A 26,367-nucleotide genomic window follows, 5' to 3' on the forward strand; every position below is an offset into this window, starting at 1 on the left:
AGGAACCTAACTAGCATCTGTAAATCTCATGTCAGCAAATGTCCCAAGCTATGCTGTGTTTCTTTTGTTCAGCCCAGCTGTTACCTTCTCTTTATTATGTGGGCTTTGCTATGTGTCTCCCATTTTAGAAGCACCGACTACTGAGTGAATGTTTCCTTTAGCACATTTATCTTCATTTGGCCTCTGACTCCAGTCCTTTTTGAGTTTGGCTTTGCTTACCACCTGCAGGGTCATTCTTTGGTCTCCTTTCCTCTTCCTTACTGCAAGCACTTGTTTAGTTCTCCATCCTTTCTGAGTCCTAGGTTCACAGCCTCAGAGATGTACATTTGTTCTGTCCTGCAGGGAGCCGGAACAATGGGGAGAGGGAAGCCTAATGTTTACATTTTGTTGTAGATGTGAGCACTGCTGACACACATACTACCATACAGTATTTCCCATCCGCTTCCAGAGAGTTTATATGATCTGCTTGGGGATAACCACTGTAGCCACAATAATCTGGAACTCATTTTAAAAACGAGTACTTACAGACCTGGGATGTTCCCGTTTACTTTAATTGAGTTATTTATTTTTTAAATATCCAAATATGGGTAGATCAGATAAAGAGAAAGGTGCACACAGCATGACCGGCACATCACTTAAGCCCCATGCACATTCGCCGGGGACCCGGGTGTGCTGACATCGGCAAAGGCATATACACTTGCCAGAGATTGGGGGAGCAGCGGCCATGCTGCAGCTGCAGGTTAACGTTGAACTCCCTTGTCAGTACAGCACATGTAGGACAAGGGAGGTGGCCTTTAATGATGTGCGGGAGCGCGCATCGATTATGATAATCAGTGTACACACTAGGCGACATAGTAAAATATATCGTTCAGAAGGGACATAAACTGATCTCTCACAGCGTATTAGCTCTGAAATCTGAACTTTGCCCCCAGGCAGGAGACATTTCCACGATCTTTCCCATGCGAAGCAGCAGGGGAAATATGCATCCGTCAGTCGCGACAGGGAATACACTGCCTGCTGCAGCTGACCTGACACTTTCCAAGCATCAAAATGGAAGGGATGACCCAGCATGTCTGACTAATCAATATTACCGGATCAGTCACCCACATACACACTGCAATTATCTGCCCAAACTGCTGATGCGCGGCCGATCGGCCAAATAGTTGTAGCATTTATTCCCAGCATTAGGCGTGGAACTATTATCATGCAAGGTTTCAATAGTAGTTTTTTCCTTTAGAACTATAATGTACAATATGCCCTTATTTTTTGTCTTGGTTTTTGTATTACACAGCTGAAAACACAACATGGAAGTATTAGTAACGCACAATTATGCTTTCACTTTCAACAAGAAATCAGCAATTATTAGTACAAATTAGGCAATTTAAAAATAAACCAATCTGATTTGTTGCTGTTGGTTTTAATACTTTTGTATTCTGTTTTAGTAAATAGCCCTGCAAAAAAAAAACAACATTTCTATTACCTTCTTACGTGTATGGGTCATAGGGTCGACAGTCAATAAGTTGACCACTATTGGTCGACAGGTTCAAAATGTTTACACAGTCAATAGGTCAACATAGAAAATGTTGACATGAAAAAGGTTTACATGAGGTTTTTTTGTGTCCAAGTGGACATAGGTTGACATGGATACCGTATAAGTGTACCGCGTCCTGTGCATGAATAACTCATGTCAAACTTTTTCATGTCGACCTTTTGACTGTCAACATAAGGAATGTTGACTTTTTTCATGTGTCGACCAGTAGTGTTTGAACTTTTAACTGTCTACTATTACCTTTGAAATCCCAACCTCATGCTCCTTCTTACATTTGTTTGCCTTTGTTATTCAACAACTATCATGCTTAATATTTGCTGTATTTTGGCATATACAAATATTCTGGTTGTGGTTCTCATTTTAACTTGGTAAAATGCAGATCAGCTTAACATACTTATAGAATACTTCATTGGAACACATATCTCATCCCAGAGTTTGTTTTAAAATATTATCTATTTTTTATAGCAATATTAATAAAAGAGTAAAAATACAATTTTGCCAGCCTCTGCTCATTAAGTAATGTGACCTTTCAGAATGTCTGTCTTGCTCTGCTTCTTAAATATTTTCCTAATGAAGCTGTAATTGGCACCATCCACAATATCTTTCTTCCATTATGTTGTTATGGCAACAGATGCGTCTAGAGCACTTCCAGAGTTTGCAGAAGTTGAAATATCTCCTCTGCCAGATGGTACAACCTTTGAAGATATCAAGTCACTGCAGAGTCTTTATCGGGAGCACTGTGAGGTAAGACACCTATGTCTTTGTGAGAATTAGTACTCCCACACTACTCTCTAGTTGTTCTGTTATCTCAGCTGTGTTCTTGATAATTCCTGATAAGTCGCTCTATACTGGATAGGTATACTAGAGAATCGAGAGAATGTAGCTGAATGGCTAAATACATTTTCCCATTGTAGTGCAATGCCAAACATAAAGATTGTCACCATAGAAAATCTGCTAATATGTCCATGTCGGTTACAATTACATGACTAGAGTATGCTTATTTAATACAGTTCACGTGAATTGGGTTCCTTATTGTGTCACACAGAACTCGCTAATAAAATACTGTAGTATAGCTGCCAACTGCTGGAATTTTGGCCTTTTCATGAACATGTACAGAATGAAATCTTCCATTGACTCCCTAAATTATACTTTGGCTCCCAAATCTTATATATACTGAATTGGATTGTGATATGCATTCATAATGCAATGCTTTTAGGAAATTTTTATATTACATACTCTTTGAATAAAATTTGTATCAATTATATATTAGGAAATTAGCACCCTCTGAATCCCACCTTCTTTTCATACATATATATACAGGTGTATATATATATATATATATATATATATAAATATATATATATATATATATATATATATATGTCTAGTGTCCGTGTGTAACTGAAACACTGCTATCTGCTGGCAGCAAGTGAAACTACATCTCTTTCACACATACAGAAACACAGAGGCAATAACACATACAGAAACAGGGAGGCAATCACAAGGTAGAAGACTAGCTTTCGAAGCTTTTGCTTTAAGCAGGCTTAGCTAGTGTATGTGGTAACATATATATTTTATCAAGTGCTTTGCAGTCTATTTTTGAAAATTATTATTTTGTTATCATTTGAGTTTGAAAGTCTGACAATGTGTGTTGTAAATGGGAGAAACAAAATTTCAGAACATGGATTTTCACTTTGAAATGTAGGAAAGTATGGCATAGAGATCACAACTAATAAGATGGTGTCACAGTCACTTAATATAGAGCAATAGAGCTTTAATACTACATGCAGAATGGAAGGGACAATGGGGCACATGTATTAAGCCTGGTAAAGTGATAAAGTGGAAGGCAATAACACAAAAGCCAATCAATTTCTAACTGTCTGATTGACTAATGGGTTATCATTTTCCACTTTATCATCTCATTATCACCACTTTATCACTTTACCAGGTTTAATATATCTACCCAGAAGTTAAAGTGAGGGGGAACGGGGTGGAACTTAGTTTCACCATCTCCTAATGGTGAGGTGGAACATTTTAACCTCCACATTGGCCCTGCACAATCTTTCTCACAGAAAAGCATTCCAGTTTGCAGGGGGATGCCAAAAACCCTACCACCTGTCCTGTCTCTGCCTAATGGGGGGTGGGAAGGAGGTATACTTAGGTGGCATAGAGAAATGAGTTCCCCCACCTCTGCATGAAAACTGAAATATCCAGTTCCACTATTAAAGGTGTAATGGGCAGTTTTTTTTTTTTTTCTCCATAACAAACCAGTATTAATCTAGCAGAGTAGTTGGAATAGCTCAGTACAAAGACTAGACAGATATGGATCCCATATACTCTATTTTTCTGTGTTGTGAATGGGTCACCCTGGGTCTTAAATTCTGGGTCGCCATCCCTGCTCTTGACCAGGGTCCGTGAGCCTGGATTTAAGACCTGTGTCCATCCTTTCACACCACAGAAAAACCCAGGTTTTTCAGCAAATTCCTGGGTTGAATAGATTAAACCTGGTAATTTGCTGATGCTGTGAATTCGGGTCAGGCTGCACCCGACAAAATTACCCTGCACTAAAAATGCTGGGAAATTGGCAGGTGGTAGGTATGAAAGGGGTATTAGAAACAAGGATGTTATTCAAACCAGAATGTGCAGGGTATTTTTATGGCATGCTGTTCGCAAGTTGGCAGATAGGTAACTGGCTGTTTTCTGGGAGTGTCAGGGAAACTGCAGGCATGCCCAATTGTTTTCAGGGAAGGTATGTGACATCCGCTCCGGCCCCGATCAGCCTGTTTCCATTGTACTGGCTGAGTAATGCTTGCCATACATCAGACCAACTTTCTTCCAACCATTCAACTAGTTGGTTGAATGGAATAAAAATCTGGCACTGGATGGGAGCTAGTGTAATTTGTATTTCAGTCAGTTGCTAACAAAGTCGGAAAATGGAGAATCACTGTCATTGAGACAAGATCCTGTAGTTGAATCTGTTTGATCTAAACAATTTAACTGAATGCTTTTGTCCATTTTCCTGAGTTTATGAGCAAAATGCTTATTGTGATTTTCTCCTATACAGTGCCAGATTTACAGTCCAACCAACCAACTAGTTGGGGGTTTGGATGGAAGTTGGTCTAGATCAGGCATTCCCAACCACGGTCCTCAAGGCACACCAACAGTGCAGGTTTTAGTGATATCCATGCTTGAGCACAGGTGACTTAATTAGTACCTGAGTGATTCTGATTAAACCATCTGTGCTGAAACCTGGATATCACTAAAACCTGTACTGTTGGTGTACCCTGAGGACCATGGTTGGGAATGCCTGGTCTAGTGTATGGGCAGCATTAGTCCTGGGTTACGCACAGACTGTACACACTGGAAAAAGCATTTGAAGGTGAGAAAGTTGCGAATGGATTTGCAGCTAATCACTGATCTGTGATATTTCGCAAGCCTTCCGCAGCTTTACACAGGGCGGGATTACACTCAGACGTGATGGTGTTTATCTGATCTCAGGGCTCTACAAATTAGCAAAGAAGTCAGGTCTGCATAACCCCCCATGTTTACAGGAAGGACACTGCCTGATTCCAGATTGTTGCTAGGCCTATATTTAAGAGGTAACAAAATATGTGTCTGAACAGGACTGCTTGCCTAAATAGTTAAATAGTGCCTAGGTCAGCAGCTACTGCACTGGTTAAGTAGTGCTTAATTTTTCTTAGCCCTGAATGCTAGCCTCCATAAATCACTGACATGTTCTGTTGGTGCCTTCTTCTTCTGCAGTGTAGTCTGGTCTGCGCTGATTATGTTTGGACATATGGGTACAACAGGTGCACATAAGATGAGTGACTAGAGAGAATGCAATAGCAAATCTCTCACACGTATTTCCATTCTTCTGTAAAAAGCCCCAGCATTAGCGTATTATGGTGTCATCTTTATTGGTTTGCATTCTTACTGTTCTCAAGTTCCTGACAATTTCCAGCCCATTGCACTTAGCACAAAACACCTGCATGTGAGAGATACTGAATTACATAGGTATATGACAGACACAAATCATCTCAATATGAGCAGTGCAGATTGTGTGGTGTGCTTAGTTTATGTTCCAAACTCAGGATTACAGTGAGGGGATCTCATAAAGAAGGCCTTTGTGATTAGGAGCACTCATATGGTACACGGCATTGGAAAAGTAAAGCAGAGTTCACACTTGGGCGACTGGGATTTGTTCTGACCTCTGAAATTAGCCCCATCAGCGGGGATTTGCCGGTACACACTGGCACAATGTTAATTAAAGACAGACCAAACACTGTACCATCCTTCATTAACATGCATTAGGACACTAGCGATATCAGGTTCGGTGTGCATATCAAACCGGATATTGTTGCATGCAATCGTGGGAACACGCATATGACCAGTACACACTGAGCGATGTAGGTGATATATCGGTCCAATGCACCCGATTGGGCAGCATATTGCTTACTATGTACGTAGCTTAAGAGGTTTGGTGTATTTTTTGTTCCAAAATACTAAGAACTAACCACAGACCAAAATTCAATAAAAAAATGATTATGTTTGTGGCATCATTGCTTAGTGCCAGCTTAACAGGTGTGCAAAACATTCATTGGGTCAAGAAGGAATCAGACCGTGCAGCTGAGGCCGAATAAGCATTCTACTAGAGTGCTGAGCCTATTTTGCATGTAATCACTCTGCATGTGCCCAGGAAATGGATGCACACATGCAGATGTGTGTGACACTGCGTGTGTACAGGCCAGATTGATGGGAAGGCATTCTACCTAGGCCAAGTGAAGTGAAGACCTACACTAGTCATGTAATTGTGGACATATTATGACCAGCAATCAAACAAAACTACAATACTGTATTTCTAAAAATGCCATATTATTTGCAGGTGATTGTAAGCCCACGCAAATAATGATGGTTACCACACTGGTGAACCTCTTGTGATTGACTGTTTGCAGATGCCATACTGACTTTTATAGGGTGCTTTCTTCTTTGCTTATCCTATGCCACACATGAGACAGAAAGTTATTTCTACTCTAGTATTTTATTTGTGCCTAAGTGTATAAGTGCATGTTAATGTGACATATGCCATTTTTTCTGTAGCATTAATTTATTAATGTTTGATTTTGGGTTTTCAGTGATTATGCATTCGATTTCACTATAAAATCAAAGGCCCTCCTTCTAGACGGTTCGCTATGTCGCGAGTTCGCAACAGCGACCAATGTTTCCTACCTGCGCATGCGCATAATCCCTTATGCACATGTACAGGTTTTCACTGCGTGCACCCTTCAAGACTTTCATTGTCTCCGTGTTGCTCGCAGCGGGGTGGGCGTGTAGGAGGCGGACAGGGGGTGTAACCATGGAAACGCTTGTTGCATCCAAGAAAACGCTGGGCGGTCCCATGTGAACAAGGGCGGCTACCTTCTGTGGGTTCACTGATGTTACCGGATGTCAGTGCCCTCCCTGTTCATGGAGCACTAAGGCACTAGGGAGTGACTTAGATTAGTGACTGCTTCAGAAATCATTAGATGGTTGGCGACCATCTAATGATTTTGGGCACCCACGTAAGGCTGTGGATGAAGGTATATGCAAATCAGCCATTTGCAGTGCTGTGGGGAAAATCTGCGAATTGCGGGGGAGACGGGCATTTGGCCAAATGATGGACAGATGGACAGCGCTACAAGGCTTGCAAAGCAGCGAACGAATACTGCTTTGCTATCCAACCAGAATAAGGACCAAAGCACATTCAAAACCAAATATCAACAAAACATCAGTACTTTTACATAAACAAATAGAGGATTCCCTGATTTGCTAACATTTGATTTGAAAGTTCAAAACAAATGGAACACAAAAGCAACCATATAAATCCCCCAAAATAATACACAAATAGCAGACAAGCAATTTTGACTTGGAAGCAACATTCTATTCCTAAACCTTCATTATGATGCCTAGAAAAGTATTGATGACGGACACTATGGCGATGTTTTTGCATTTGAGAGATTATTGGTAAATTGTGTGTGCATATACGTCACACTGCGCTTGCACCAAAGTCTATTAGTGATGCCGCTGGCAGTACTTACTTTTACACAGAGTGGGTGACAGGCATTGTTTGTGGGTGTTGTGGGAGTGGTGGTAATGTCAGGTCATGTCATGGATGTTTTTGGGGCTGGTTACTGCCTGTGTCTGTGGATCTATACTCAAGCAGCTTGCAGTGTCTCTGTTCAGGCTGCCATGCTGCGTGGCTGTTGGTTTAATTAATCTGGCGATTATTGAAGGATATGCGTGTGCGCAGGGAATGTGTACACAGTTGCTGTGCCTGTCTGTTTGCTCTGCTGGGCCACTCTGTACTTTTCTGGGCTGCTGGATTTTTAAAATATTTTCGCACTAAGCATGTACAATGGTACTGTTGGTGCAATCACCATAACAACTGTCATAAAATCACGCCTGATATTTATAATACTGTAAAGGCTCTACAGTATGTGAGTGGTCCAAATTACATTATTCAAACCAGGTTTAGAGGAATTGCAGCGGGTTCTTACATGTGAGATGCTTTGTCCAGTACAATTACATACTATAATAAAGTGCTTCATTTGATTTTTATGTTTGATTTAGTAATAGATAGCCTAATCTAAACACAAAACATCTAGTCAAAAATGACACACATCAAATTCACTTCTGAATTCGTATCCAAAATTGAATATTAGCAAAAGAACAATTTAGATAGAGAAATAGAATGTCATTTGCATTCCATTTCCATTTCATTCAATTAAATGGACCTTAAATTTGAATTAAAAAATGGATCATTAGTAAATATACAATGAAGTCTCTATCATCCCCCATGTGAAAAACAGAAAAACAACAGTCAGTTTATTTAAAAAAAGAAACTAAAATGGAAAATTAACATTTGAAAAACATCAGTGGAATATATTTGCACTCTTAACCTTTTCAGTCCAATTTTTTTTTTTTGCAATTCAAACAGTCTGGTTTAAAGGTTTAAATTAATTGTACATTTTTTTTTTACATTATTCAAAAATGGTCTACATTGAATGTTAAACGATGTTAATGTTCTATATTTTAAAGTGGCTCACCATTGGATCTGCTGCTAGCACTAGGGCTGCTGAGCCTGACTAGACATTGGGCTTTAAAGGGTTAAGGCCCATACACAATGTGTGACTTTGCGATGAAAGCAGCTCCGTTTCATCGTTTAAACTGCTTTCAGCTCCAAAGCCATCCAGTATGTATGGGCAGGCAATGAGCGATGATGCGCGCTCCCGCATCATCACCAATGGCCGCTGTCCATCTGCTTGTTTTACCAGCAGACTGAACAGCTTTCCATAGCATCCTGCTATGGAAAGCTGTTCACATCCGTGAAAATCGATGGGCCCATCCCGCAATGTGAACACTTCTCAGCATAGATGGCGTGACTTGTGTGCCGGCAGTGACTAGTTGCAGCACGTACTGTATGTGTACAGCTGTTAGAAATGTATCGAATTGTCAGTGACTGTGATTTAATGTTTTATTTTGGTTCTCTACGTTACAGTCCGGTATATTTATAATGTACTTAGCTAATATCCCATTTCAGTTTTAACAAGACACACATACAAATGTGATTTATTAGCATTTGAACAATATACCATATATACTCGAGTATAAGCCTACTTTTTCAGACCATTTTTTATGCTGAAAAAGCCCCCCTCGGCTTATACTCGAGTGAGGGTCCCACTTGAGTCAATATACGTTTTCCCAGGTTTTTGTTGTAAAATTAGGTGCCTCGGCTTATATTTGGGTTGACTTATACTCGAGTATATACGGGTATTACTTAAAATACAAAACCAGCTTTTGGACGACATGAGGATACAGTGTACTGAAGCACTATTCTGTTAAATACCCATTTGTCCTCTTTGTTACACAGGCAATACTGGATGTTGTTGTAAACCTGCAATTTAGCCTGATTGAGAAGTTATGGCAGACCTTCTGGCGTTTCTCACCATCCTCTACAGCGGATGGCACTACCATTACAGAATCTGGGTAAGGGCCTCTTAACTCCAAGACAGCACAATCTGTTCTCAGTATGCAATTTTATCATAACGTTGCATTTTTCTTAAGTAAGGAACATATAGAAATATTTTCCCATGTCAGCATGTCCCTAAACAGCATTGATTCCATGACATGTAGGCAACGTCCTTTAATATGACTGTATATATTTAGTGACTCTGTATCATATGTTTATTGGTGCTGTAGGATTAACATATGCACATAAGCTGCAGGAGTGTGGGAACACAAAACTGTGTATTTCAGCTATATCCTTCTAGCTACATATGTGATGGCTGCATGTTAGACCAGCAGTGTGTAATCCCTCCCACATCTCCTCACAAATATAAACCAGCTAATAATGTGAAGGCTGGGGGAAATTACATGGTAGTGCTGAGGCGTGTTCTCCCACTAAGCATAGGGCTGTATAGAAGATCACTTCAGCTGCTGGGTACACTGAGCTCAACATCTCTTAGTTAGTAAGCTCATTTGAACAAGGCCATATTTACCTTATCCTTAAAGTTTTCGTATGGCATTTGTTTGTGTCACAATTAGCTCAAATTGCAGTGTGATATTTTAGTACTTTATAAACCAGAATAGTAATATAATAATAATAATATTGATGTTGAAGTTTATCGTGCTGTATTTCTCTATATACATTAAGATACAGATGTGTGCTTATACACCAAGCCTCAGTACGCATCAATTGATGTAACTAGTAGGGTAACTAGACATTCCAATACTGGTGCCCCCATGCCAACAATGGGCCCCCTCCCCCGCCCCAATACCTGTTCATTGTCAGGGGATACCCCCAAGCTGCTGCAGGATCTGGGTAGGCTATTGCTATGCACTGGATGTAGTATCTTTTCCTGACACAACTGCTTCATGAAACTGCACTGATTAATTTGATATGTGACACTTGTATATTTGTGTGAATGAATCTGTATAAGAAGCACAACAGAACTGTGCATGAAAAAACACACAACACTTAATATACAGACTCAGACTCGCACAGATTAGTGTCACACTTCTAAGAAATCAGTGCAGTCTCAAGAAGTGATTTTTTCACATCGCATTGCGCTTTCTGTATGGTGCACAATAGGGTTTGCTCAGTAAAAGCCAATTCACACAGGACCTTTTGCACAGCAAGGGGGGATATTTGGTGCAGCTGCAGCTTTAGTGTATGAGGACATATCTGCAACAACTTATCATGATAGTTCCCACAATCGACTGGCCTGTTTTCTTAGGTGGCAGTAGTTATGGTGCCCATTTATAAAATAGAAATGCCCAAATCCATTCCCATTATAGCAGAAATGCTTTGCTGTCATTTATTTGTGTCACTGCGTTTTGGAATTCTGTATGCAACGAGCAGTACCCAGGAAATTGCAGCCCCCCCCCCCCCCCCCCCTTAAGTCTAAAGGCAGGAGCCGCCACTGGATACACCCATCACTATAATGAGAATAGGAGTAAGTTATTGTCTTGTAAGACCTTTTTTTATAGCTATTGCACAAAGTACAATATGTTGAATTGTCTGCAGCGTACCACAGCTGTTCTGTAATGGAGTTCATTTTACTTTTCATTATAATTCACCAAATTACACACCTTTGTTTCTCTTCTAAGTGTAGCTATTGTGAGTTTCCTGCTTCTGTTTTTAAATCATTTTTTTGGATCAAAATAGTCTTGGAATGAATCAACGTAATAGTGTCAATTGTGTCTCATTCTTTCCTGTATTACTTAATTTACGGCAAAATATCTAATTCTTGTCTGATCTGTTTTCTTCCTATGTTTGGTGGCAGCAACCTGAGTGAGATGGAAAGCAGACTGCCAAAATCAACGCTGATTTTGCTCTGCAAAAATGAATCTATATTGAAATGGATGTGCAACTGTGACCATGTGATGTACCAAGCTTTGGTGGAGATCCTCATTCCTGATGTCCTAAGACCAATTCCTAGTAAGTGTTATGTCAAATTTTTAACACACAGTGGGGTAGATTTACTAAAGCTTCTAAAAATAAAAAGTACTGGGGTTAGTTACCCTTAGCAACCCTTCTGATTATGTGAATCATGTTTTAGAATGCAATAGAGAAATGATGGAGGACTGTATATGGTATACACCGCACTAAGGTCCTGGGTTTGATTCACACAATGGCCCTAACTGTATGGAGTTTGTATATTTTCCCCTTATTTGCATGGGTTTGATTAGGTATTCTGGTTTCCTCCCACAGTACAAAAATAAACAGGTGGGTTAATTAGCTACCAACAAAATGAACCCTGGTGTGAATGCATGCGTGACATGTGATATAGAGTATAGATTGTAAGCGTCCCTGGGCATGGATTCATATTAAGGCCAAATATTCTCTGTAACGCCTGTGGAATATGTGTGAGCTATATAAAAAAATGTATAATAATAATAAATAAAGGATAGCTAGAAAATTATTATTATTATCATCATCATATTGCTATGGGGTTCACCTTTCATTTTTAGAAGTTTAGGTAAATCTACCCGATATGGTATGTTCTAGACCTTCTAAGATCTATTAAAAGGGCCGTAACTATGAGTGTGTGAGCAATGTCGACACACATAGCACCAGGCTTTGTCCAGTGTTATGAACCCATCATATGCTAGGTCAATAACTGTTGGATCCTTCCCAGGAGGAGGAGGTGAGGAATGGACAGCTGTTCTTAAGTAGGATGCTGGGGCCTAGGTGTCGGAGGAGTTAGTTGTCGGACGCCACATACCTTATCCTCCGGCAGGAATGAACTGGAGTAGGGGCTAGGAGAAATGCGGCAGGAGCTTCTCCTCGGGGAGAAAATTATCATATTAAAATCTAATTAAGGGTTTAGACCCTGTTGAAAAATGGGAAAATGACACATTCAGTAAGACTAGATAAGTATATTTGATGATCATGTAGCATAGTCTGAATGGCATGTAAGGGCCTTGTGAGGAGGTTTAAGTAGCATATGAGCAGGGCCGGCTCTACCATTAGGCAGCTTCCTAGGGCGCCGGGATCTGGGGGGGCACCACCAAGTCTCAAAATCAAAAAATCAAGGCTATGAGGATCCTTGTTGAACTTAATGCAGGTGGTGACTGTGGAACTTCTAAGACTTCACCTCCATACTTTCCCTTGAGACATATTTCGCTACATTGCTGCCCCCTCCTCCTTGCACTCTGTTTGGGTGGCAAAGGAGAGGGTGCAGAGGGCCTCCGGGGGGCTGGGAGGACCACATGATTTTTTTTTTTGGTGGGGAGGGTTGGGAGTAGGTTGAAGTTTTGCCTAGGGTCAGGGGCGTAACTATAGCACCGCAGACCCCGCCACCGCGGGGGGGGGGGGGGCGCTGTGCATGTGGGGGCGCCGGGGGCTGCGGTGCTATAGTTACCCCCCCCCCCCCAATCCCCCGCAGACTTACGTATCTTGCTGGTCCCGGCGGCTCCGTTCTTCTGATGAGGACCACAACAAAATGGCCGCCCCCATATAGCAAACAGTTCTCTGAAACTGTCTGCTGTACGGGGGTGGCCATTTTGTGGTGATCCTCAGCAGATGAACGGACGGAGCCGCCGGGACCAGCGCGATAGGTAAGACTGCGGGGAAGGGGGTTAGCATAGGCAGCGGGGCGACAGGGCGGCCGGGGGGGGTGCTCGACGGGGCGGCGGCGGGGGGTGGGTATGGGCGCCCCCCCCCTAACGGCGGGGGGGCGCCCAAAACGTAGCTACGCCACTGCCTAGGGTGCTGAGAAGCCTTACACCGGCCCTGCATATGAGGGACATGTGTGGAGATCTAAATAGCCTGGAGGTGGGGGTGTACTTGTTAGCATTTTGCACCATTTTAGGCTGCAGTGGAACAAATTTCAGGTCTGAGTGGCATGTGGTGCAATTTCAGAGCAAGAGAGGGCCATAGGGGTTTAGGATTAGGGTGTGGAATTTTTGGATGCTAAAGTTGTTTCTGAACTGCTATTGTTATTCTTGAAATGAAGGCTAATGTGCATCCTTTTTGGAGGTTGGGAGGCACACATATTTCAATGACGCCCCTTTTTAGTATTGGCCAGCTATTAGTCATCCGCTTGTAACCACGCACACTATCTCATGTGTCCCTACAACTTACTTGCTGACTGAATTAAGCTGGTTCCTGCAAGAGGGTGGCCAGATGGGAATGTGCAGTGGGGGTGGCATCTCCAATGCACCATAGTGACTTTTTCCCACTGGGGGTTGGCCCACAATAAAACAGTGAATGCGAATCATGTCATCAAGCTGCCCCGGATTACCAATTTCTCTCAAAAATTGGTAGCAGGTTATAGTATTCAGGGGGAATGTACGTTCCAGGACAGAAGTTATGCCTCTATATTCAAGCTCCACCATGATTAACCTGTCATGATTTAATCGGTACTTATGTATTATCTGGGCGCCCGATTTTTTGATTGTATGCCTTAACTTAAGGCATACAATCAGATGCGATGCGATATCGCATCGCATCGCATACGACCATATCGCATGCAATGCGATGACCCGATTTTTCCATAGGATTCAATGTTAAAATGGACTGAGTCCATTTTAACATGGAATTCAATGGGAAAAAGGGGTCCTTTTCATACCCCTACTATCCAAGTGGGAATGGAGTTGGATATAAACCTGTAGCGAGCCACCAAGCCCGAAGCGTGGCGAGCGAACGGTATTCTGTGTCCCCTCGCGGGGCTCGCTACGCTCGCCACGCTTCGGGCTCGGTGGCTCGCTACGCTCACCACAGGTTTATATCCAACTCCATGCCCACTTGGATAGTAGGGGTATGAAAAGGACCCCTTTTCCCATTGAATTCCATGTTAAAATGGACTCAGTCCATTTTAACATTGAATCCTATGGAAAAATCGGGTCCATCGCATCCGATTTGGTCGCATGCGATGCGATGCGATGTGCCCGATCCGACCCGATTTCTAAATCGGGCACCCAGATACTACATAAGTACCATTTAATCATTTGAGTGCCAAGTCAATTTGTCAAAATTGGTTTAAAAATTGCCAAGCACACCTTTTTTTTCATCATAATGACCTGTAATGTTTACCTTATATAGGAAATATAATCTTTTTTGCACAACATTTTTATTTGAATTTATATAAGAAATGTGAGCGACATTGGCATTTTTAGCAGTGTTGTGCACATCTCTCATAGCAGTGGTTGAACCCCTGTAGACAGCTGCCGCCAGGCATCAGCCTTAAAGGGGGCACTGAATCCATTGCCCCTGATGTTCCGCTCAGTTGTAGAGATGCTGCCTGGCATCTCATTTGTAGAGGTGACAACAGCAGTAGCAAATGAGAGCCAGCCAACACAGTGACGAGGAGCCGGGAGTTGGGCGGGAGGCAGTCAGCAGCCAGTGCGAGTGTCACTCAGGGACAGATACAGAGAGAAAGAAAAGTATAGATCTGTCCCTGGCGCAGCATACAAGCTCCCGGCATCCTGGAGCGGCCAGGCCCAGCCCCATGCGGCGAGTGTCAGTGGCCGTGTGTCAGCCCCGCCTCTTGTCACCGGCAGCCATTGAGGGGCCCCAGGGGGGAGCATCCCCACCGCGCCTTCCCCCGACAGGCGGCGAAAATGTGCAAATATCCCTGCCACCTGCCCCCTCCACTCTCTCCCTCATCTGCGACCGCCCACAGGAAAGGGCCAGGCTGCAGCTGCTGCTGAGGCTGCCCCCAATTAGCTGGGCCCGCAGCCCAAATCTAAGCCTGCAAGCAGTGAGTATGACTGATTGAGGCCCTGGAGGCTGTACTCAGAAACATGAACCACCACCAGGAGAAGCCCGAGGAGCAGCAGCTTTGGGAGCCCAAGGACATGGACATGTAAGGTGCCAGGCAGACTCTTTTTGTGTGCACGGCCCAGAAGGGATCAGCAGGGCCCTGTGCTTGTCACGCAGCATTGGTGCAGCCCCCTACCTCCCACTGTAGCTCTAAATGCCTACATCTGGGCTGTAGCAGCCAGGGGCGGATTGGGAATTAAAACCAGCCCGGGAAAAATCTTGAAGCAGCCCTAAGAGGGGGGGGGGGAGTGTTGTTGCGCGCCGGAGGCGCGCCCGAATTTTTAGGGGGTGTGGCCTATCAATATGGGGGTGTGGCCTATTAAAACAAGGCCACGCCCAATTTTTGCCGCTGTGAGGGGGGGGGGGGGGTGACAGGGGGTCTCCCAACACAGTAGAGTGGCAGGGTGGAAGAGGATGCAGGGAGGGAGGGGGGGATGGAGGGTGCCGTAGAATGCTGGGAGGGGAGATGCAGAGTGGCTGAGAACGAAGGGAGTGAGGACTTACACAGGGTGGCACAGGACGCAGAGTGTGAGGGGGCATGGTGGCACAGGATGCAGGGTAGGAGGGGGGATGCAGAGTGGCAGGGGATGCAGGGAGGGGAGTCACAAAGTGGTGGAGGAGACAGTGATGCCCATTATAGATATGCCATACACCGTGATGCCCATTATACATATGCCACACATCCTGATGCCATTATACATATGCCGCACACCGTGATGCCCATTATACATATGCCGCACACCCTGATGCCCATTATAGATATGCCGCACACCCTGATGCCATTATACATATGCCGCACACCCTGATGCCATTATACATATGCCGCACACCCTGATGCCCATTATACATATGCCGCACACCGTGATGCCCATTATACATATGCCGCACACCGTGATGCCCATTATACATATGCCTCACACCGTGATGCCCATTATACATATGCCTCACACCGTGATGCCCATTATACATATGCCGCACACCCTGATGCCATTATACATATGCCGCACACCGTGATGCCCATTATACATATGCCACACACCGTGATGCCATTATACATATGCCTCACACCGTGATGCCCATTACACATATGCCACACACCGTGATGCCCATTACACATATGCCTCACACCGTGATGCCCAATATACATATGCCGCACACCCTGATGCCATTATACATATGCCGCACACCGTGATGCCCATTATACTTGTGCCGCACACCGTGATGCCCATTATACATATGCCACACACCGTGATACTCCATTATACATATGCCGCACACCGTGATGCTCCATTATACATATGCCGCACACCGTGATGCTCCATTATACATATGCCGCACACCGTGATGCCATTATACATATGTCACACACCGTGATGCCCATTATACATATGCCGCACACCGTGATGCCCATTATACATATGCCGCACACCGTGATGCTCCATTATACATATGCCCCACACCGTGATGCTCCATTATACATATGTCACACACCGTGATGCCCATTATACATATGCCGCACACACGTGATGCCCATTATACATATGCCTCACACCGTGATGTCCATTATACATATGCCACACACCGTGATACTCCATTATACATATGCCACACGCCGTGATGCCCATTATACATATGCCACACACCCTGATGCCCATTATACATATGCCCACACCGTGATGCTCCATTATACATATGCCCCACACCGTGATGTCCATTATACATATGCCCCACACAGAGATGTCCATTATACATATGCCACACACCGTGATACTCCATTATACATATGCCACACGCCGTGATGCCCATTATACATATGCCGCACGCTGTGATGCCCATTATACATATGCCACACCGTGATGCTCCATTATACATATGCCACACGCCGTGATGCCCATTATACATATGCCGCACACCCTGATGCCCATTATACATATGCCGCACACCCTGATGCCCATTATACATATGCCCACACCGTGATGTCCATTATACATATGCCCCACACCGTGATGTCCATTATACATATGCCACACACCGTGATGCCCATTATACATATGCCACACGCCGTGATGCCCATTATACATATGCCACACGCCGTGATGCCCATTATACATATGCCGCACACCCTAATGCCCATTATACATATGCCCACACCGTGATGTCCATTATACATATGCCCCACACCGTGATGTCCATTATACATATGCCTCACAGTATGAACCTCTCTCTCACACTTTAGTTACCTTAAAATCAAGCTGGCTGGCACTTCATCTACTTCTTCCTTTCATTAGATGTGTGCTCCCGTGTAGCTCCGCCCCCTTCCACTCGTGTAGCCCCGCCCCTCAACTCCGTGTTGCTCCGCCCCCTTTCCAGTCCCTGCTGTCATGACTGATGACACATGAAAGTGGGTTGGAAGCCAGGGAGAGAGCTCTGTGCTGCCGGCGCTGCTGCCTCTAATGTAGTGTGACAGTGTACTGGCAGCCGGCAGCTACAGAGTCTGAGGACAGAAGCGGCCGGGGATGTACAGCAGGGAGAGAGCCTCCCTGCGCAACCATCCTCACAGTGAGTGCTTGCCACACACAGAACCGCGGGAGCAGCTGCGTGCGGTCGCACATGCGCACCAGCACTCCCGCGGCCATTTTTATTTCTGTAATAGCCGAGGCTGCCCGCAGCCATATTTGTTTGGGGCACAGTGCTGCGGCCACGGCCGCCCGTTAACCGCAGAGATTGCGGTCTGCGGCCCCGCCAATGGGGTGAGCGGCCTTTTAGTGACTATTAGGGGCCGGCCCACCGGGAAATGGCCCGGTTTCCCGGTGGTCCAATCCGCCCCTGGTAGCAGCACCAGGCTGGTGCCTATCACTCTATTTTATCTCTCTCTGTCTGAACCCCCTCTTACCTTATCTCTCTCTCTGCCTGACCCCACTCTTATCCATCTCTTTGCCTGACCTCCTCTCTCACCCCATCTTTCTTTGTACCTGACCCCTCTTACCCTCCTTTCACCCCTATCTCTCTATCCCTGACACCCTTTATATTCCTGACAATTTGTAACTCTATCCCTGATACTATTTTGCTCTCCCCTCTCATTTCCTCAATTTGCCTGATGTCCCTCTCTCCCTGACATTCATTCTTTCTCTCTGACATGCTTGTTTCTCTCTTTCTCTATCACTCTTTTTCTTCCCCTATCTCTCATTCTCCCTCTCTCTCTCTCTCTCTATCTATCTTTGGGGGGGGGCACCAACTTTTATCTTGCCTCCGGGCAAAATAGACTTACGCCACTGTCTCACAGAGTTGTACACACTCAAAGAGTTACGTTGGGTACACACCTATACAATAATCTGCACTAGTCCCTGATGCTGGCTAAATGGGCTGATCAGCATTAGTTAACAAACCACTTAAAACACTCCTGCGGCAGTCAAGATCGAAATTATTATTTTATTCTATTATGTTATTCTAGTTCACTCTTTCTGACAAAATCCTTCTTAGATGGACAAAACCATGTGCACTGCAGGTGGGGCAGATGTTACTTGGGCAGAGAGAATTAGATTTGGGTGGGGTTTTAATTCAAAGAGAGATCTATATTGCAGTGTAAAAATAAAGCAGCCAGTATTTACCCTGCACAGAAACAAAATAACTAACCCAAATTTAACTCTTTCTGCACATTTTACATCTAAAGCAGCCAGTATTTACCCTGCACAGAAACAAAATAACTCACCCAAATTTAACTCTTTCTGCACATTTTGCATCTGCCCCCCTGCAGTGCACATGGTGTTGTCCATCTAAGAAGGATTTTGTCAGAAAGAGTGAACTAGAATTAGGCCATTTGTATCTTATATACAGTTTTTTATTTGGAAGCCATATCTCCCAATCACACAAAAGCCCCCACAGTTATCTCTAACACCGTATGTACAGGGATTGCAGAGGATCATGCTAGGGGGTCACTGCTCGGATGCCCGGGGAGAAGAAACCCAAGCAGCCGAGTCTTGGTGTATACCCTGCTTTCCTCATGATCATTTTTCTTAGACATGGTTGCAGATAAGTTTGATACTGTACTTTTAAAACCTTTGCATCTATTCATTAGGTCTGTTTTGAATTTCAAGGCAATTAAATTAAAGAAATCTGCTTGGAAAACAATTTTGTCATAAGGTAGTACTCCCCTCAATTATTTAATCAACAGCATTGAATGGTTTCACTGCGCATATGGAATGTAATGCTGTAAGTGACTGGCGTGGTGAATTAATAGATTCTTGCTGACATTTGCACAGAATATAACAAGAGCAACGTCTAGCAACTGAATTAGCTGCCAACATCATTCCTGTGACTGCTTCTTATTACTTCACAGCACAGCCTGTTCATGAATCCTGCATATTAGTTTTGTGAAGGCATACAATAGCTTTTTTTCAGTCACTCCTATTTATTTAAATATTAATAGGCGTCTCGGCCCAGAAATAATCCAGCCATGGTAGATCAGTACTAGTACAATGAATCCTGCCTCTGAACCATTGTTAATCTGTGTTTTCTGAGCTGTTGCACAGGTATAAAATAACACGTTGAAGGCCTGACTGAGCTGGCGCTGTTGCTTGTTCTGGCTCACTAGCCAGTACTCCTACGTAATGCTTGGTCAGCATGGTCTAATTACGCACTTTGTGTAGCTGAAAAAAATTTTTTTCTTCATATGAAAAATTGTACACCATCCATGTCAAAGGCACGTAATCTTACTAATGGGGATTACAGATAATCTTTTTTTTTCCTCCTTCCATGAATGTACTATTTGTGCATAGAGCTTAATGCTTACGATATTTTGCCCTTCCAGTCATTATTGAGCTGCAGCATGTGTGTCTGTGTTCTGCCTATGAGCCCAAGCAGCAGGAATTTGAAAGTCAATGTGATTTTCTGAAGAGCAGTAATCCCAAAGAACCTTGTGGCAAACAAAGCTGCTTTCAATTGATGTGGATGTCTGTGTTGCGCAAGACTTATTACATGCCATAAAGAACAGAACAATTTGCCGCCTACGGCTTTGCGCTACATGAATAAACTTATGACCTTCGCTTGCAGCCACAAAAAGAAAAATGGTGACAATTTATTGTTCACCATATTAATCTGTTACACCCATTGGATTCAACGTATTTTTTTGTATAGCGCAATGCCTGTAAATACTGGAGTAAATCTCTCTGCAGGTATTACAGTACATAAGGCAACACATGCAATTCATTATTATGAAACAGAGCTGATTCTTTGTTAATACCCACTGTCAGACCATCTGCAGCTTAATTGTCTCTATTTACACATACTAGAAATTCTTAGGGCTGGTATGAACTTACACCCTCAGAGGAGGATATTTATAGGCAAAGTGCAACCTAAACGTCTGATTGGCTGCTTTGCAATTTTGAAAATTTGGTAGTGCATACCAATCTGCAAATCAAATGTTGTACTGTGTGCCTTATACGGTGTGCCCACTCCTCAGGGCCGGATTAAGCATGGGGCAACAGGGGCGGTCGTCCCAGGGCCCCTATACATCAGGGGCCCCCACATCAGCACTGCTGCGGTGGTGGTGGGTGGCAGGCAGGGCGTTGGGCAGTGCGTGACGGGCAGGGGGTTCTTGCGGCATTTGGGCACTACAGTCAGCAGCGGGGTCCCTGTGGCAGATGGGAAGTCAGCAGAAGTTTTGCTACTAGTTCCCATCCGCCGCAGGGACACCGCCGCTGACTGCCCATCCACTGCAGGGACCTTGCCGCTGACTGCACATCCGCCGAAGAGACCCCATCACTGACTGCAGTGCCCAGCTGCAGCAGGAACCCTCTGCCCAACCCGCTGCCTGCCACCCACCCGCCACCGCAGCCCGGATTCCTGCTGCCCAGGTACCACCTGCCCTCCATGGGGGGGCATCGCAATTTTGTTGTTCAGGGCCCCCACAGACCTTAATCTGGCCCTGCCACTCCTCCTCCTATCATGTAGATGTTTTGTTAATAACATTCTTTTCTGTTCTCTTTTCTCCACCCTTCCCCAATATTTGTCATTTTCCTTCTCTTTCTATATGCTCCCTTCATCCCCCACCTCTCATTGCAGTTGTCCATCTCCTGCAAATTAGCATGAAGCCTTGTGTAATTGTACCTAGAGTACACCCAAAGCCATATTTATTCCTCATGGGGCCCTAGGCAAGATACAGGCTTGCTTTGCTCACCGTGCTACAGACCATGTGCTCCACTACTGCTGTGTAGTCCATATGGATGGTGAAGTAAATAAATCCCCCCAAACTCATGTGGAACTTTTCATGTGTTGAGGATAGCCATGTTGAACTTTTGGTTGTGCCAAACTTTTGACCATGTTAACCATACCATAGGATACACTTAAAGGCTGTGAAGGATCTGGGAAATGTGTACTAAATACTTGAATTACCTGTACATTTTATTGTCAGCAAATGCATTTCCATTTAGTGGCTGCAAGCTCCGTTTATATAGAAACAAGATAAGTGGCTCTGCTTATTATTAAGCAGCAATCACAAGATTCTTTACTGCCACTTATCACAGAGAGAGAAAATCAGTTATCACAATATTGGGCAGCTCAGTCAGACTTTGCCAGCAGTCTAGATGTGTATGTGCAAACGTAGCAGATGATTGGGGAATGAAAAATCGCACTTGTAAATGAGACTTGTCTTGCTTTCAGAAACAGCATTTTTTGTTTAGAGGTGCACTTGCCGCCAGTATCCGGGAGGTAGACAACCCTGCTTTTAGCTCTGCTGACCACACTAAATAAAAATATTTAAAATATATTAAAATGTACTGTAAGTTCATTTTTATAGTTTACAGGGAAGTACAGTATTTTCACAGTGTACTGTGGGAAGGAAGGCTGGCACTTATATATAGTACATGGTCAACTGTGGCTCCCAGCTGTTGTTAAAATACACATGTCTTAGCATTCCCTAATAGCAAAACTGTGGCAAGGCATGTTGGGACTTGTAGTTTCACAACAGCTGGAGAGCTACAGGTTGGCCATTTGAGAAATAAAAATGTCTCATTTGCCTATTTTAGCGGTGAAAGAAACCAAAAAATAATAATCATTGCTTTTTCCAGCAACCTAAATTTAGCTTAGAGAAAAAAGTATGAACAGTGGTGTATAACTAGAGCTCTTTAGTCAGGAACTTCTGTAATCATCCTGACAAGGTTTGAAACACCTGCAAGTTTTATGCAAAAAGTGTTTACAGCATTTTTCCTTTTTTCATCCGTCTCCATTAAGGTGCCTTGACCCAAGCCGTACGTAATTTTGCAAAAAGCCTTGAAGGTTGGCTCTCTAGTGCCATGAGTAATATTCCACAGAGAATGGTACAAACCAAGGTGGGTATACCAATTACCAATGCTTCTGGATTATCTATCTATCTATCGATCCTTCTATCTATTTATATGTATTTTTTTAATAGGTTGCTGCTGTAAGTGCCTTTGCTCAAACTCTGCGAAGATACACATCTCTCAATCATTTGGCTCAGGCAGCGCGTGCTGTGCTCCAAAACACATCTCAGATCAACCAGATGCTCAATGACCTCAACCGTGTGGACTTTGCCAATGTCCAGGTAAAACAAGCAGAATGTAGGCAATAGCAACAAGCCCCTGTTACCATTATATTGGTGATACCATTTTTGTCCTTGTGTATTTGCAGTTAGAGTTAAAATACTATTGAATGTATTGTATGTAATAGTGTTCACCCATTTGTAAAAAAAAAAAAGAATGCTCATTATAAAGTCTTTAAGTACATATGAGCGCTTGTCTTATAAACCAGATGAAGGCTGTGCATGTTTAACGTTTAGTTCAGAGAGGTAGAAGTTTGTTTCAATTCATCTTCTACTTTTGAAAGCTTTTTATACTTTGCCTCTAAGATTTCAGATACTAGTATGAACCAACCAAGATAGGAAGGGATACGGTCGCTTGGTCGACCTAAAGATGGTTGACAGTCATTAGGTGGACATACTGCAAGGTCGATAGGTCATTAGGTCGACAGAAGCATTAGGTCAACATGGTCTAGGACTCTAGGTCAACAGTCAAAAGGTCGACATGGGGTTTTTCACTGTTGACCTAGACCATGTCGACCTAATGCTTGTGTAATCTAATGCTTGTTGTGACCTGTCGACCTTGTCCCATGTTGACCTAGACCCATGTCGACCTAGACTCCTGTGGACCTTGCAGTATGTCGACCTAGTGGTGTTGACCTAATGACTGTCAACCATCTTTAGGTTGACCCAATAGGAGGCAGTCTAGTGAACATAAATGTCTAGTTACAGCTCATGATAGGATTGCTTTTACTGTGGTATGCAGCACAGCCAATGGATATATCTGCAAATATAAAGGTACATCGTGCTATGTGTATGGGCGGTCTGCCAACCACATGTACAATTGCTGCAGTGGCCGCTGGTGACAGGCATCACATTTTGCAGCCTGATGTAACCCTCTCGCAGTCAAGATGCAATGAGTTTGCTAAATTCTTTGCAGATAAAGTATCTATCATCCGGGCTGGAATCCCCACAATGACACCAAAGGAGTTCCAACAGACCAAGCCTACCAGTTTAAGACACTTGCCTTCATGGGACATCTTTGACCAAGTGGATGTACAATACATTGCTGGAATTTCCAGACTGTTGCGTCCCTCCTCCTGTGATCTGGACCCTGCCCCATCCAAGCTTCTTTTAGGGTGTATGGAAATAATCGGCCCTGCATTTGCAAAAATAGTTCAATGCTCTTTGCAGACAGGAGTTTTTCCCGAACCACTAAAGGAAGCAATAGTCAGACCACTTCTTAAAAAATCTAATTTAGACCCTGACTGCATGACCAACTACAGGCCAGTATCAAATCTTCCTTTTCTAGGAAAGGTTATTGAGAAAGTGGTTGCAACTCAACTAGAGACCCACCTGTTAACCCATGACATTTATGATCCATTCCAGTCAGGATTCAGGAGAAGACATAGCACAGAATCAGCTCTGGTATGTGTGCTCAATGATCTTCTAAATGCAAGGGATAGAGGAGACTGTTCAATCCTAATCCTTCTGGACCTCTCTGCAGCATTTGACACCATTGACCATGGGATTCTAATTGAGCGCCTGAAAAATTTCTGTGGCCTGGGTGGCACAGTCCTTAGCTGGTTCAAATCATTTCTCGCTGGCAGGTCACAGAGAGTTGCATCGGGAGTATACTCTTCACCACCAGTGCCGTTGTCTTGTGGTGTCCCACAGGGCTCTATACTATCTCCCATGCTTTTTGCAGTATACATGCTCCCACTGGGTGACATAAACAGACGTCACGGCCTGGTCTACCACTGCTATGCAGATGATACCCAACTGTACCTGTCCTTTGCTCCAGGCACCAATAACACAATAACAACCTTAAATGGCTGCCTAGCTGAGCTCCAGGAGTGGATGAGTGCCAGTTGGCTGAGACTGAACCCAGATAAAACAGAAGTCCTGATGATAAATCACAGGACAAGACGGCAGCATAGCCAACTGACAGGTCTTAAGCTGGGGGGCACAGCACTAAAAAACTCTGATCATGTGCGGAATCTTGGTGTTGTCCTGGATAATGGCCTGACACTTAAACATCAGGTGTCAGCCACAATCAAATCCTCATTCTTTCATCTGAGAAACATAGCCAGAATCAAGCATTTAATTCCCCCAGAAGACCTTCCTAAAGTCATACATGCATTTATATCATCACGACTAGACTACTGCAATGCTCTCTACCTGGGTCTTCCAGCAAAAGAATTGCACCGCTTGCAGCTGGTACAAAATGCAGCCGCCAGACTATTAACTAACCAGCCCCGCTCCTGCCACATAACTCCCATTCTCTACGCCCTTCACTGGCTACCTGTAAAATGGCGAATCGTTTTCAAGATTGGCTTACTCACTTTCAAGGCCCTACATGACCAGGGCCCAAGGTACCTGCAACAGCTGCTGATCCCTTACTGTCCTACTCGATTACTACGATCCACTGAAGAAGGACTACTAACAGTACCCAGAATCTCCCTGAATTCATCTGGGGGTCGAGCTTTCAACTTTGCTGCTCCAACTCTGTGGAACTCTCTTCCTCGCACAGTGCGAGAAGCGCCCACTATAGAATCCTTTAAAAATAGACTAAAGACATACTTATTTACTCAAGCATTTCACTGACATCTACTGTTAAGCTTGTTTTGTATTTCGAGCTGTAAAGACAATGTGTGAAGCACTTTGAGTCCTATTGGGAGAAAAGTGCTATATAAATATCATTATTATTATTATTATTATTTTGGTGAGTATATGTTAATGCCTTCCCAGTCGTGATATCGGGCCACAATTGGTAAATATATGCACCAATCTTAAGAAAGGTCATCGGATCAGCCAGATGGCCATCCTAGTGTGTACCCACCATTACTCTCAGTCATGTGGAGGGGAGCTCGCATAACTCACTTGATAACTCTGCTATACTTTTAGGACTGTTGGAATGTGACATGGAATGTAATTGTTTAATGGTTTGTGATAGGAGCAGGCTTCCTGGGTGTGCCAATGTGATGACAACATGGTGCAAAGACTAGAAACCGACTTCAAAATGACTCTTCAGCAGCAAAGCACTTTGGAGCAGTGGGCTGCCTGGCTGGATAATGTGGTGACACAAGCACTGAAACCGTATGAAGGAAGACCCAGCTTTCCTAAGGCAGCACGACAGTTTCTGCTTAAATGGTCATTTTACAGGTATTACTGGCATGCAATCAAACACCTCTTATGCCAACATTGCTTCTTCATACATGGATCATATACACATAACATCATCAAGTGCTTTATAGTGATAGCTATAACTCAGGTAATCCCTTCAGTTAATGGAAATATTGATTTCACAAGCTGTACCTAAGTATAGGTAAATGCCCAGCGGGCTGGCAGTTGCAGTTATTCTCAATCAATAAACAGCAAATAACTGCGCAGATCGAAGTATAGTAACAGAAAATAACAAAAGACTGATTCAGTCCGATTCTGTCTCCATCAGCTTAATATGTATAATTTATTATATAGTGT

At 43.7% G+C, this 26,367-nt stretch overlaps 1 protein-coding gene across 5 annotated transcripts in view; it reads left to right on the forward strand.

The window, feature by feature from the left end:
* Window positions 1-26,367, forward strand: part of RFX3 (regulatory factor X3) — a 246,053-nt gene that overhangs the window by 200,009 nt on the left and 19,677 nt on the right. For 4 of the 5 annotated variants that reach the window (XM_083186016.1, XM_083186014.1, XM_083186017.1 and 1 more), the window contains 6 exons: window positions 2,181-2,293; window positions 9,456-9,571; window positions 11,371-11,525; window positions 22,581-22,678; window positions 22,762-22,911; window positions 25,841-26,049. In XM_083186016.1, the coding sequence (XP_083042142.1) occupies window positions 2,181-2,293; window positions 9,456-9,571; window positions 11,371-11,525; window positions 22,581-22,678; window positions 22,762-22,911; window positions 25,841-26,049 (841 nt within the window). The remainder of the gene's footprint in view (window positions 1-2,180; window positions 2,294-9,455; window positions 9,572-11,370; window positions 11,526-22,580; window positions 22,679-22,761; window positions 22,912-25,840; window positions 26,050-26,367) is intronic. The other variant, XM_083186015.1, reaches the window with a different exon arrangement.

Source organism: Crinia signifera, chromosome 1, assembly GCF_055691185.1.
Source record: "Crinia signifera chromosome 1, ASM5569118v1, whole genome shotgun sequence".
In the NCBI taxonomy this organism is placed as follows: Eukaryota; Metazoa; Chordata; class Amphibia; order Anura; family Myobatrachidae; genus Crinia; species Crinia signifera.